The 14,734-nt window shown below is 41.2% G+C and overlaps 1 protein-coding gene across 3 annotated transcripts in view; it reads right to left on the bottom strand.

The window, feature by feature from the left end:
• Positions 1-13,007, bottom strand: part of LOC133609268 (zinc transporter ZIP12-like) — a 37,369-nt gene extending 24,362 nt beyond the window's left edge. For 2 of the 3 annotated variants that reach the window (XM_072913419.1, XM_061964776.1), the window contains exons 1-8: positions 12,962-13,007; positions 12,155-12,452; positions 11,521-11,835; positions 7,171-7,378; positions 4,765-4,883; positions 4,521-4,692; positions 398-570; positions 177-332 (exon numbers count right to left, since the gene is read on the bottom strand). In XM_072913419.1, coding sequence (XP_072769520.1) covers positions 177-332; positions 398-570; positions 4,521-4,692; positions 4,765-4,883; positions 7,171-7,378; positions 11,521-11,835; positions 12,155-12,400 — 1,389 coding nt within the window. In that variant the 5' untranslated portion in view covers positions 12,401-12,452; positions 12,962-13,007. The remainder of the gene's footprint in view (positions 1-176; positions 333-397; positions 571-4,520; positions 4,693-4,764; positions 4,884-7,170; positions 7,379-11,520; positions 11,836-12,154; positions 12,453-12,961) is intronic. The other variant, XM_061964778.2, reaches the window with a different exon arrangement.
• Positions 13,008-14,734: the final 1,727 nt, after the last annotated feature.

Below are 14,734 nucleotides of genomic sequence, written 5' to 3' on the forward strand. Positions count from 1 at the left end.
ATATATATATACATATATATATATATATATATATATATATATATATATATATATATATAGTTACTTTAAATGCAGTCTGCTTTCGGCCCTCGACCACATTTTTTTCGCTCAATGCGGCCCCCAAGTAAAAAAGTTTGGACACCTCTGCTCTAAACCAAGTGTTAGGAGGAACCTACATGGCAATGATGAGGAACCACAAAGGAGACAAGTCTTTCAATGAGGAAGAAGCCATAGATCCCAGCAATGACACCACAAATCTTCAACAGGTACTCCCTTTGCTCAGCGAGGTGCTCCTCATCATCATCATCTTCATGGCCATGGAGGTCGAGGATCTTCAAATAAGCATTTTATAGTATTCAAACAAGGAGCGGACGAGGTCTGAAAAGTGCCGGATTACCATCGGGATGAGGTGCAGGAGGGCGTCTCCTGAGAGGGTCCCCACGGCCAGGCCCACAAAGAGCTGCAGGAGGAGCGTGTAGGTTTCCTGGCACGAGTTGAAGAAGATCAAGCAGATGCCCAACATGGAGCCCAGTGTGATGAGCAGCACTGCTGCTGTGCTGTAGCCAAACTCTGCACAGGCACAGAGACATGGGTACATTTAAAACAGTACCCCAAACAAAATGTAAAAAAGAAAGGAAAACATGCAAATTTTTTGTAAAGAGCAAACAATGCCTTTTTATTATTTTTATAGAACTTTGTGACATTCAAGTTACACCATATTTTTGCACTTAAAATTAGAGATGTCCGATAATATCGGACTGACGATATTATCGGCCGATAAATGCTTTAAAATGTACAAACCCCGTTTCCATATGAGTTGGGAAATTGTGTTAGATGTAAATATAAACAGAATACAATGATTTGCAAATCATTTTCAACCCATATTCAGTTGAATATGCTATAAAGACAACATATTTCATGTTCAAACTGATAAACTTTTTTTTGTGTGCAAATAATCATTAACTTTAGAATTTGATGCCAGCAACACGTGACAAAGAAGTTGGGAAAGGTGGCAATAAATACTGATAAAGTTGAGGAATGCTAATCAAACACTTATTTGGAACATCCCACAGGTGAACAGGCATATTGGGAACAGGTGGGTGCCATGATTGGGTATAAAAGTAGATTCCATGAAATGCTCAGTCATTCGCAAACAAGGATGGGGCGAGGGTCACCACTTTGTCAACAAATGCGTGAGCTCATTGTTGAACAGTTTAAGAAAAACCTTTCTCAACCAGCTATTGCAAGGAATTTAGGGATTTCACCATCTACGGTCTGTAATATCATCAAAGGGTTCAGAGAATCTGGAGAAATCACTGCACGTAAGCAGCTAAGCCCGTGACCTTCGATCCCTCAGGCTGTACTGCATCAACAAGCGACATCAGTGTGTAAAGGATATCGCCACATGAGCTCAGGAACACTTCAGAAACCCTCTGTCAGTAACTACAGTTGGTCGCTACATCTGTAAGTGCAAGTTAAAATTTTCCTATGCAAGGCGAAAACCGTTTATCAACAACACCCAGAAACGCCTTTGGCTTCGCTGGGCCTGAGCTCATCTAAGATGGACTAATACAAAGTGGAAAAGTGTTCTGTGGTCTGACGAGTCCACATTTCAAATTGTTTTTGGAAACTGTGGACGTCGTGTCCTCCGGACCAAAGAGGAAAACAACCATCCGGATTGTTATAGGCGCAAAGTTAAAAAGCCAGCATCTGTGATGGTATGGGGGTGTATTAGTGCCCAAGACATGGCTAACTAACACATCTGTGAAGGCACCATTAATGCTGAAAGCAGGCACGTGCACACATAGGGCCCTATGGGTGCTTGAGCCCCTGCCCTTAATTGCTTCGTCTTAAAAAGTGCCCTCTGCCTGTGTGTGTGTTTTTTTTTTGTTTTTTTTTTTGTTTTCTTTAAACAACATTAATAAATTCCTGTCAGGGATGTAAAAAAACAAAAACAAAAAAAAACAGCGGTACAAAAACTCCACGTTTTCTTGTAATACCGGGTTGTTTGAGCCTGCCGCTTCCGCCAGAGAGAGAGAGAGAGGGCGAGTGAGTGAGTAAGTGAGAGGAGAGAGAGCCAAGTTACTGCGCCTCTGAGGAGACGTGACAGTGGAGCAACGTGAACCTGTGAGTTATGGTCTAGTCGCCGTCCACTTATTCAGCATCTAATATGGGTAATATTTCAGAAAAACGCTGTATTATTCTATTATTCAATGTGTCAGCTTCTGTTTTTGCCGGACGTCGGAGCACGGCACATCAATTGAGCACGGCACATCAATTCCGCACAGAGCAGAGCGGATCGTGCGGGACAGGAAGTAGTGTACAAAATAAAACACCGGGTTAATTTTCAAAATAAAATGCACTGTGTTTACGGCGGATCACATTTCTCTCACAGTAGAGGTTTAGATATAAAGTTTATTGTGACTTTGCTATTACTGTGTGGGTTGACAAAATAATAATGATAATGATAATAATAACAATAACAATAATAAGAAGAATGATAATGATAATGATAATGATAATAATAATAATAATAATTATTATTATTATTATTATTAATAATAATAATAATAATTTCAGCATTCTGGGGATATAAGATGTAGGTTATCTGTTAGGAATATTACCATCTGCATTTAAACTTGATTCATGTTGATTATGCCTGCAGCACAATGCCAAAAAAAGAAAGGATACAGAAAAGGAAGGAGAAGGAGCGCCAGGAAGCAGCTAAGGGTAGCAGACCTCTTAATGCATGGCTAAAACCAAGTACTAGCACCAGAATTCAAGAAAGACCACAGACCTCAGAAAGTGTCACACCTGAGAGAGAGGCAGAGACCTTGGAAGCAACACCTGAGAGAGAGAGGAGGAGGAGAGTGTAGAAGCAACACCTGAGAGAAAAGAGGCTTTAGATGCAACTCCTGACACAGAGGAAGCCATAGAAATCCCGGTAAATGTTGGAGAGGAAGAATCCACAAGAAGGGAGGCAGATGATACTACTGCAGAGGAAGCCATAGATGAGGGGGGAGTTGAAGGAGCTACACCCAGAGGCCTATGCACAGAAGAGAGGCTGTCTGATCACCTTCTCCTCTCCATTGAAAAAGACGTAGTCATAAATCACAATGATGTGATCAACATCTACAGGGACATGGCCCCCAGAAGGTTGCTGCTTTAAGGCCCCCAGAAGGTTTGGCTACTGATTGTGCACTGATTTCAAAGCATTTCATGGAAGCCCTGAATTTACATTGAGGAGCATATTTGGGTATGGGCGACCTCCATACTACTGCCCTCTACTGGCCCCTGGTCCATATTTTTGGCCCTGTATTGCGTTTCAGTTGTTTAGTCTGAGCATTAAGTGAGAAAGACCATAAGTTACAACTTGATGGTGTTTTCATCAAGTTAAGGGAAGAAGGACAGATTTTCACATTGAAGTTTTTTCCATTTGGGTATTTATTTTTGTATTTTTTTTCAAAGTTCGTGTTGCACTGTTCAAAGTTCAATATTAAAAGTGCTTATCTTTAACAATAAATAGCCTAATAATAAACCTGTGTTTTGTTGCTTTTCATGTCTTCCAAGCCTATGATAATGTGAATTAACTCATTATGACAATAATTTGTTGATACAAAAGAAATGTCAATCACTTTTACCTACAAAGGACACACAGCTAAGTAGTTAGCTTCCTATTAGCAAATTTAATTTTACATTAATTTCCATATTGTGTAAAGGACCAAAAAAAAATGTCCTGCCCTTTTCTGACTTTGAGCCCCTGCCCCTCTATAATCATGTGCACGTCCCTGGCTGAAAGGTACATTCAGGTTTTGGAGCAACATATGTTGCCAACCAAGCAATGTTCCCATGGACGCCCCTGCTTATTTCAGCAAGACAATGCCAAGCCACGTGTTACATCAATGTGGCTTCATAGTAAAAGAGTGCGGGTACTAGACTGGCCTGCCTGTAGTCCAGACCTGTCTCCCATTGAAAATGTGTGGCGCATTATGAAGCCTAAAATACCACAACGGAGACCCCAGGACTGTTGAACAACTTAAGCTGTACATCAAGCAAGAATGGGAAAGAATTCCACCTGAGAAGCTTAAAAAATGTGTCTCCTCAGATCCCAAGCCTTTACTGAGTGTTGTTAAAAGGAAAGGCCATGTAACACAGTGGTGAACATGCCCTTTCCCAACTACTTTGGCATGTGTTGCAGCCATGAAATTCTAAGTTAATTATTATTTGCAAAAAATAAATAAAGTTTGTGAGATGAAACATCAAATATGTTGTCTTTGTAGTGCATTCAATTGAATATGGGTTGAAAAGGATTTGCAAATCATTGTATTCCGTTTATATTTACATCTAACACAATTTCCCAACTCATATGGAAATGGGGTTTGTAAAACCTTTTCAAAAATAACATTACAGCTCCCTAAAAAGCTCCTATCTTGATGCAGAAAAAGTATTATATATGTTCCCAATACAGTCGTGTCCCTTCTATCTGTTGTGGGAGGAAATCAAGAGGTCAATTGTCTCACTCTCAAAAGCAGTAGGCTGAGCTCTTCTGGCGTTTCGTTCTGCAGATTCACACACATTGCCTAGCAACTGCTGAATGATGGCCGGGCAAATTAACCTCAAGTGCTCCTTGGAAATGGTAAAATGAGGGTCCAGAGCAAAAATGTCTACCAACTGATTGGCCGAAAAACATACCTGTGTGGAGCCAGAGGACAAGACAAAGTTACGCTACTTTCTTTCTTTCTGGCTTTTAATTTGGTGCTTTACCCGTGCCCAGTCTGCACTTTCTGGCATGCAACCACCCGGCGAATGCTTCGTCTTTGTCTCTGACTTCCGCCTCTTTCCTTCACCGCCGACTCCCAGTTGAAGAAGAAGCTCGTGCAAATCTTCAACACAAAACAGAACAGAATAGAATAAAATACAACACCAATGTCATCAAACGTGAGAGCATGACGAAAATATTAGAGATGTCCGATAATATCGGACTGCCGATATTATCGGCCGATAAATGCTTTAAAATGTAATATCGGAAATTTTCGGTATCGGTTTCAAAAAGTAAAATGTATGACTTTTTAAACGCCGCTGTGTACACGGACGTAGGGAGAAGTACAGAGCACCAATAAACCTTAAAGGCACTGCCTTTGCGTGTCGGCCCAATCACATAATATCTACGGTTTTTCACACACACAAGTGAATGCAAATCATACTTGGTCAATAGCCATACAGGTCACACTGAGGGTGGCCGTATAAACAACTTTAACACTGTTACAAATATGCACCACACTGTGAACCCATACCAAACAAGAATGACAAACACATTTCGGGAGAACATCCGCGCCGTTTTCCTGGGAGACTCCCGAATTTCAGTGCCCCTCCCGAAAATCTCCCGGGGCAACCATTCTCCCGAATTTCTCCCAATTTCCACCCAGACAACACTATTGGGGGTGTGCCTTAAAGGCACTGCCTTTGCCTGCCAGCCCAATCACATAATATCTACGGCTTTTCACACACACAAGTGAATGCAATACATACTTGGTTAACAGTCATACAGGTCACACTGAGGGTGGCCGTATAAACAACTTTAACACTGTTACAAATATGCGCCACACTGTGAACCCACACCAAACAAGAATGACAAACACATTTCGGGAGAACATCCGCGCCGTTTTCCCGGGAGACTCCGGAATTTCAGTGCCCCCCCCCCCCCGAAAATCTCCCGGGGCAACCATTCTCCCGAATTCCTCCCGATTTCCACCCAGACAACAATATTGGGGGCGTGCCTTAAAGGCACTGCCTTTGCACGCCAGCCCAATCACATAATATCTACAGCTTTTCACACACACAAGTGAATGCTATGCATACTTGGTCAACAGCCATACAGGTTATACTGAGGGTGGCCGTATAAACAACTTTAACACTGTTACAGATATGCGCCACACTGTGAACCCACACCAAACAAGAATGACAAACACATTTCGGGAAAACATCCGCACCGTAACACAACATAAACACGACAGAACAAATACCCAGAACCCCTTGCAGCACTAACTCTTCCGGGACGCTACAATATACACCCCCCGCTACCTCCTACACCCCCCCCCCCCCCCCCACCTCCTCATGCTCATGTCCCAAATTCCAAGCTGCTGTTTTGAGGCATGTTAAAAAAAATAATGCACTTTGTGACTTCAATAATAAATATGGCAGTGCCATGTTGGCATTTTTTTCCATAACTTGAGTTGATTTATTTTGGAAAACCTTGTTACATTGTTTGATGCATCCAGCAGGGCATCACAACAAAATTAGGCATAATAATGTGTTAATTCCACGACTGTATATATCGGTATCGGTTGATATCGGAATCGGTAATTAAGAGTTGGACAATATCGAAATATCAGATATGGGCAAAAAAGCCATTATCGGACATCTCTAGAAAATACAGGTGGCTAGTCTTTTAGGTAGAGTGAAAACTAGAGATGTCAGGCCAATATTATCGGCCGATAAATGCGTTCAAATGTAATATCGTAAATTATCGGTATCGTTTTTTTTTAATTATTGGTATCGGGTTATTTAAAAAAAATGTTTTTTATTAAATCAACATAAAAAACCCAAGATACACTTACAATTAGTGCACCAACCCAAAAAACCTTCGTCCCCCATTTACACTCATTCACACAAAAGGGTTGTTTCTTTCTGTTATTAATATTCTGGTTCCTACATTATATATCAATATATATCAATACAGTCTGCAAGGGATACAGTCCGTAAGCACACATGATTGTGCGTGCTGCTGGTCCACTAATAGTACTAACCTTTAACAGTTAATTTGACTCATTTTCATTAATTACTAGTTTATATGTAACTGTTTTTATATTGTTTTACTTTTTTTTTTTTTTAAGAAAATGTTTTTAATTTATTTATCTTATTTTATTTTATTTATTATTTTTTTTAAGTAACTTATCTTCACCATACCTGGTTGTCCAAATTAGGCATAATAATGTGTTAATTCCACGACTGTGTATATCGGTTGATATCGGTATCGGTTGATATCGGTATCGGTAAGTAAAGAGTTGGACAATATCGGAATATCGGATATCGGCAAAAAGTCATTATCGGACATTCCTAGTGAAAACGCAAGACAAACAATAAATAACATCAATTCCAGGATCGTCTCACCTAAGACTTGCAGGTCACTGGAGCGATTGAGGGACTGAAAGATATAATTGGTGAAGAAGGAAGGTGGTGGGAGGTTCCTTCCAGCGAAACAGCGACGCTGCAGGATGTGACTGATGATGGCGGCGGCCACTTTGGGCACGGTTGTCACACCGGCGCCTGCGACAGCTTTCTCATTTGCGTCTTCCAACAGATGAGCGGCGTCGATACACTGCAGGGGGTCACATGGGATATGACTTAACCACGTTTACACCAAACACCAAAGTTCTGTTTGCCAGGGTACGATGGCGGACGGGTGGAACTTTATTGCAATATCCAGGGCTCAAATTTATTTATTTTTACTGCCGCCACCACCCTCGTCTTTCACCGCAACGCCCCAAAAATGGACCAACATCTGAGGCAAGAACATGCCGTGACCGCCCTTGACTTTTTACTTGTTAATGGACCAGGGATGTAACGGTAAACGGTATAATGACAATTTGCGATAAAATTCTCGAAGGTTAGTAATACCGTTTAATGTTTTAACTACCGAAAAACCGTCATTCATTAATGCATTTTCGGCAACACAAAGTCAGGCGCATGCGCACTAGCGTCGTTTGGCTTGATAACCATGGCGGACTAGCTACACAGACTTTTCTTTACTCGGGAGATTTCCCCTCGTACACGGAGGTTAGTTTGATGTCATTTTCCCTCGCTTCTTGCCATGTGTTTAAGAGCGCACTGCTGTGTTTGGATGGAGACAGGTGTGGACAATATTGGAGACAGACGCACTTGTCCCCACACTAAAAGTATACAGCGAAGGAGAAAACTATTTGATGTTTTGCAGCAGGCGATGTGTCGTGAACGTTGTCACAACTTGTTTATAAAGTCTTTACTTTGTTTACTGGGATGTTCACTCCTCCTTTATTTAACTGCAAACTGTATCAGTGTTCAAATAACATCAATAAAATGTTTCGTCATCGCATCGAATTGAACGCAGGCTGTGAATTGTTTATTCGATGTGAGAGGTATCACTCCGGTTTTTTGTTGTTGTTGGCCAAACAGTTGTACTGAAACACTAGGAGAAGAACAAAGCTTGTTTATTAGACTTCATCTTCATTAGCCAAACTGCTTTGTGTTTTATTTTGATATCAAAAAGTAAACGCCAGGTTTATTTTTTACATTAATTGTGTTTTTTTCATGTCACAAAGGTACTACTTTAAAAACCATTTGACACATCATTTTGTTAATGTTTTATTGTGTATAGTTAATTCCTATACGACATATTTCTGCTCAAACTCTTAATGGATCTGTCCCGATACATAAAGTTAAAGTTAAAGTACCAATGATTGTCACACACACACTAGGTGTGGTGAAATATGTCCTCTGCAATTGACCCATCATCCTTGTTCACCCCCTGGGAGGTGAGGGGAGCAGTGGGCAGCAGTGGGCAGCAGTGGGCAGCAGTGGGCAGCAGCGGTGCCGCGCCCGGGAATCATTTTTGGTGATTTAACCCCCAATTCCAACCCTTGATGCTGAGTGCCAAGCAGGGAGGTAATGGGTCCCATTTTTTTTATAGTCTTTGGTATGACTCGGCCGGGGTTTGAACCCACAACCTACCGATCTCAGGGCGGACACTCTAACCACTAGGCCACTGAGTAGGTACATCTACATGTACATATAAATGTAAATAAATAAATAAAAACTCTCTATCAAAATGTAAACATAGAGATAAAGGCATCATGGAATGACAAAAAGCTGACAAGTTGATGTTTTTAAAGAATAAAAAAACTAATATTTGTCTATAAAAATATGGATAAAGTTTATCTATAGTCTTTTTATTAGACATTAGAAATGACATGATGGTATTACGTTCACACCTGAACACTGCTTTACCTAACAATCAGTAATCATGATTTCAATATTGATAACAATAATCTTAGATTTCATACATGAACACTAGTTTAATCTATATATATATATATATATATATATATATATATATATATATATATATATATATATATATATATATATATATATATATTTTATTTTTTTTGTTTGTTTTTTTTGTTTTGTTTTGTTTGTTTTTGGGTTTTTTTGTATCTTGAATACTTCCAAAAATGGTCAGGGTTATACACAGTGTACTGTTTTGTTAAATTTTTCTACATTTGTTGCACTTTTGAGTGAAAAATATTCCTACATACAGGTTGATTTTATTTGTTTGATATGTTATTATGATGTTGGGTTATATGGACCATGAGGAGTGTTATTTGCAAAAGGTATTTGATCGGCGTATTAAGTGTTGCTATTGTTTATATTGGTAAGGTTGGTTTTGGTATTGTAATATCGGTAAAATTGTTCATTGTGTTATTTTAAATTTTTCTATGTTCATCTTATTCAATTTGCACCATTATTTATTTTGAATGTTAATAGGAACTTCAACTAATCTCTAGTTTCTTTAGTTTTTAGTACAGGTGCTTTAAAACTGGCATTTTAAAACCAAGATGAAAAGTTGTATTAACAATGGAGTTTGGACGATATAAAAAAAAATCATTATGATCATTTATTTGCCATATCGCCCAGCCCTACATTCATGTCTGTTCGTCCTTTCCTGACGCCATTTTTTTTTGTGTAAAAGTAGATAGGCACCAATCCCTTTAAGTCCACTTCTGAAACTAACTGAAACTTTGGGGAATGATCATGAACACGTTTAAAGGGGAACATTATCACAATTTCAGAAGGGTTAAAACCATTAAAAATCAGTTCCCAGTGGCTTATTTTATTTTTCGAAGTTTTTTTCAAAATTTTACCCATCATGCAATATCCCTAAAAAAAGCTTCAAAGTGCCTGATTTCAACCATCGTTATATACACCCGTCCATTTTCCTGTGACGTCACGTAGTGATGCCAATACAAACAAACATGGCGGATAGAACAGCAAGGTATAGCGACATTAGCTCGGATTCAGACTCGGATTTCAGCGGTTTAAGCGATTCAACAGATTACGCATGTATTGAAACGGATGGTTGTAGTGTGGAGGCAGGTAGCGAAAACGAAATTGAAGAAGAAACTGAAGCTATTGAGCCATATCGGTTTGAACCGTATGCAAGCGAAACCGACGAAAACGACACGACAGCCAGCGACACGGGAGAAAGCGAGGACGAATTCGGCGATCGCCTTCTAACCAACGATTGGTATGTGTTTGTTTGGCATTAAAGGAAACTAACAACTATGAACTAGGTTTACAGCATATGAAATACATTTGGCAACAACATGCACTTTGAGAGTGCAGACAGCCCAGTTTTCATCAATTAATATATTCTGTAGACATACCCTCATCCGCTCTCTTTTCCTGAAAGCTGATCTGTCCAGTACAGTTTGAAATGCATCTGCTTTGAGTGTCGCAGGATATCCACACATTCTTGCCATCTCTGTCGGAGCATAGCTTTCGTCGGTAAAGTGTGCGGAACAAACGTCCAATTTCTTGCCACTTTCGCATCTTTGGGCCACTGGTGCAACTTGAATCCGTCCCTGTTTGTGTTGTTACACCCTCCGACAACACACCGACGAGGCATGATCTCTCCAAGGTACGGAAAACAGTCGAAAAAACGGAAAATAACAGAGCTGATTTGACTCTGTGTTTGTAATGTGTTTGAGAAAATGGCGGATTGCTTCCCGATGGCGAATAATAGAAAGGCGTTTAATTCGCCAAAATTCACCCATTTAGAGTTCGGAAATCGGTTAAAAAAAATATATGGTCTTTTTTCTGCAACATCAAGGTATATATTGACGCTTACATAGGTCTGGTGATAATGTTCCCTTAAGGTAGGCAATTTTTTTTAAATTTGCTAGATCTTTGTAGGATTTAATACATTTTCTATGGGTTCTGTATTTTTTTGTGTGTGTTTGTGAAGCCCCAGTCCTTCTCAAATAGTGGCATTTGTTGCCGTATCAGACTATAGTCAAGTGTATGAAGCATTTGGCTTCACCGTAACCACGGTGGGAGACGAGGAAAGACCGTTGTGTCCTTTAGTGTTAAAAAGCTTACAGTGTTATAAAAGTCCTAACAATTCTATAGACAAATTACCGTATTTTTCGGAGTATAAGTCGCACCAGAGTATAAGTCGCACCTGCCGAAAATGCATAATAAAAAAGGAAAAAAACATACATAAGTCGCACTGGAGCCTGGCCAAACTATGAAAAAAAACTGCGACTTATAGTCCGAAAAATACGGTATACTCTTTATAGTCACGGTAAAGAGTGGGGGGTGCAAAAAAAAAAAGTTCTTCCTATAGGGGGCGTAACAGAAAATATTTGCGACGCACTGACTGTAGCCAAGTGAGGTTAAGGTTTTAGAGAGCTCATCTGTTACCTGGAAGTCGGAGAAACTTGAACTTTCACGGTTGGAGGGTTTGTAGTGCTGGTTGAGGAGCTTCAGAATGCTCTCTATTTCCCCCGGGGACAGAAAGTGGCTGTCTTCTGCTGGGTGCAGATTGGTAAGAGCCAGAAGGTAGAACTCGTAGCTGCTGGCAGACCGGGAAGAGGAGGAGGAAGACGACTGGCACAGATCCTGCAAGTTGATGATGTAGTAGAGCAGAAGAGTGGAGATGCGCTGGAAGTCGTCCTCTGTGAGATAAGCCTTCCCTTCATCCTTCAGAACTGAAAGAACGAAGTCTGGCTTCAAGCACTGGAACAACAGAAGATAAAAAGATGTGGTTCTTTGGGTTAGGTTGAGATAAAATCCTGGTCCTACTTGGACTTCAACCAAGTATGTTAGATTACTGGAAAAGTGAGTGGTTCGGTAGTGGCAACCTTGACATGGAGAGGGCTTAAGAGGCACTTACTATTCCGAAAAACAAAATCCCAGTTAATTTTAGCACAGTTTGCAAAGTAGCGCTGTATGAATGGAGGCCTAAATTTCAAGAACTTAAGCCTCCCTCACATTCCAGACTTTGACAGGGTCGTTTTGCCGGCGACGTACTAGGATGATGATCTCACAGACCCACCTTGTCACAGACCTCTTGAGAGGCACCAGCCCGCTCTTGACAGTCCACTGCCAGAAGAAGTGCGGTGAGCAGGAGACTGATGTGGCTCTTCTGCAGACGTGGTTCTTCGTCAGTACTGAGTGGTAGCTCCAACGCCCTGAGAACCTCCTGTAGATGACCCTGTGCTTGGCCCGTGTCCACTCGAACCCTCCCGGACAAAAAACCTAGCAGCAGCAGAAAACGGGGAGCGACTCCCCCGAAGCGCATGTTCCCTTCAAAGTCGTCTGATTGGAGAAGCTGTCACGAGCTTTAGAGGCAACTAGAAGCAAAGATGAGGCAAAAGAGATAAGTTGACCATGTAAAAAAGCCGTCTCCTAGCTTTCCGACCTGGCAGAGGAAAGCAAGGCCCGGGTGTTCAACCCCCAGTTGAACTAGCCAAAGCCGGGCCCCTCGGCCCACAACAAAAGGATTAGTGCAGCAAGTGAAAGAGCACAGTGGCAGGCAAAGGTGGGGGGCCTTGTTGGGAGAACTTAATGAGTTCTTAAAGAAAGTAATATTTGGTAAAGGAGGTATAGTATTGACTAAACCAATGCCCACGTATTGACTAAACCAATGCTCACGTATTGTCAACACAACACATTTCTCTACATCCCCAACATTAGATTGAAAGAGAAGCTTTTGTTTTCCTCAATCATCTCTGAGTCATCGCGGATCAAACCAACAGAGCCAACGACACTCTTCTCCCACGCCGTTACCCCCCCCCAGGTCGAGCCAACGGAACAACAGAAGACGGAGTGAAACGACATGTTTGCAAAAGTTCTACTCTACCTGTCCGCCTCAGTTCCTCACGCTGTTCCTCAGCACAGCGTACAGTGGGTGTTTGGGGTCGTTGGTGAAACTCTCCTCTTAAAGGGTAAGAAAGGAGTAAGCTCTCAAGGATTAGCTTGCGACAGAGGGCCGGTTGCCATGGGGAAGGCTAGGAGGTGGTTGAACGGCAGAAGTGTGATGGAGAAATATAAGTGATAGTCATATTTACTGTATGTTACTGCCTTGCACTACTAGAGGGAACATGACAGGTCCTATTTGAGGTTGAAGACTCAAAGCACGGATTTCTTCATTGTAGTTCGTATCCCACTGGGAATAGATTAACTTCACAGCTATCTGTGGGCGAGACTTTTTGTGACGGCTCGTGTGTTTCGAACAATTTTCCAAGAACACATTTATTTACAAACTTCATTTCCATATGAGTTGGGAAATTGTGTTAGATGTAAATATAAACAGAATACAATGATTTGCAAATCCTTTTCAACCCATATTCAATTGAATGCACTACAAAGACAAGATATTTGATGTTCAAACTCATAAACTTTATTTTTTTTTTGCAAATAATAATTAACTTAGAATTTCATGGCTGCAACAAGTGCCAAAGTAGTTGGGAAAGGGCATGTTCACCACTGTGTTACATCACCTTTCCTTTTAACAGCACTCAGTAAATGATTGGGAACTGAGGAGACACATTTTTTTAAGCTTCTCAGGTGGAATTCTTTCCCATTCTTGCTTGATGTACAGCTTAAGTTGTTCAACAGTCCGGGGGTCTCCGTTGTGGTATTTTAGGCTTCATAATGCGCCACACATTTTCAATGGGAGACAGGTCTGGACTACAGGCAGGCCAGTCTAGTACCGGCACTCTTTTACTATGAAGCCACGTTGATGTAACACGTGGCTTGGCATTGTTTTGCTGAAATAAGCAGGGGCGTCCATGGTAACGTTGCTTGGATGGCAACATATGTTGCTCCAAAACCTGTATGTACCTTTCAGCATTAATGGCGCCTTCACAGATGTGTAAGTTACCCATGCCTTGGGCACTAATGCACCCCCATACCATCACAGATGCTGGCTTTTCAACTTTGCGCCTATAACATTCCGGATGGTTCTTTTCCTCTTTGGTCCAGAGGACACGACGTCCACAGTTTCCAAAAACAATTTGAAATGTGGACTCGTCAGACCACAGAACACTTTTCCACTTTGTATCCGTCCATCTTAGATGAGCTCAGGCCCAGCGAAGCCGACGGCGTTTCTGGGTGTTGTTGATTAACGGTTTTCGCCTTGCATAGGAGAGTTTTAACTTGCACTTACAGATGTAGCGACCAACTGTAGTTACTGACAGTGGGTTTCTGAAGTGTTCCTGAGCCCATGTGGTGATATCCTTTACACACTGATGTCGCTTGTTGATGCAGTACAGCCTGAGGGATCGAAGGTCACGGGCTTAGCTGCTTACGTGCAGTGATTTCTCCAGATTCTCTGAACCCTTTCATGATATTACGGACCGTAGATGGTGAAATCCCTAAATTCCTTGCAATAGCTGGTTGAGAAAGGTTTTTCTTAAACTGTTCAACAATTTGCTCACGCATTTGTTGACAAAGTGGTGACCCTCGCCCCATGTTTGTTTGTGAATGACTGAGCATTTCATGGAATCTACTTTTATACCCAATCATGGCACCCACCTGTTCCCAATTTGCCTGTTCACCTGTGGGATGTTCCAAATAAGTGTTTGATGAGCATTCCTCAACTTTATCAGTATTTATTGCCACCTTTCCCAAC

Source organism: Nerophis lumbriciformis, linkage group LG07, assembly GCF_033978685.3.
Source record: "Nerophis lumbriciformis linkage group LG07, RoL_Nlum_v2.1, whole genome shotgun sequence".
Classification (NCBI taxonomy): Eukaryota; Metazoa; Chordata; class Actinopteri; order Syngnathiformes; family Syngnathidae; genus Nerophis; species Nerophis lumbriciformis.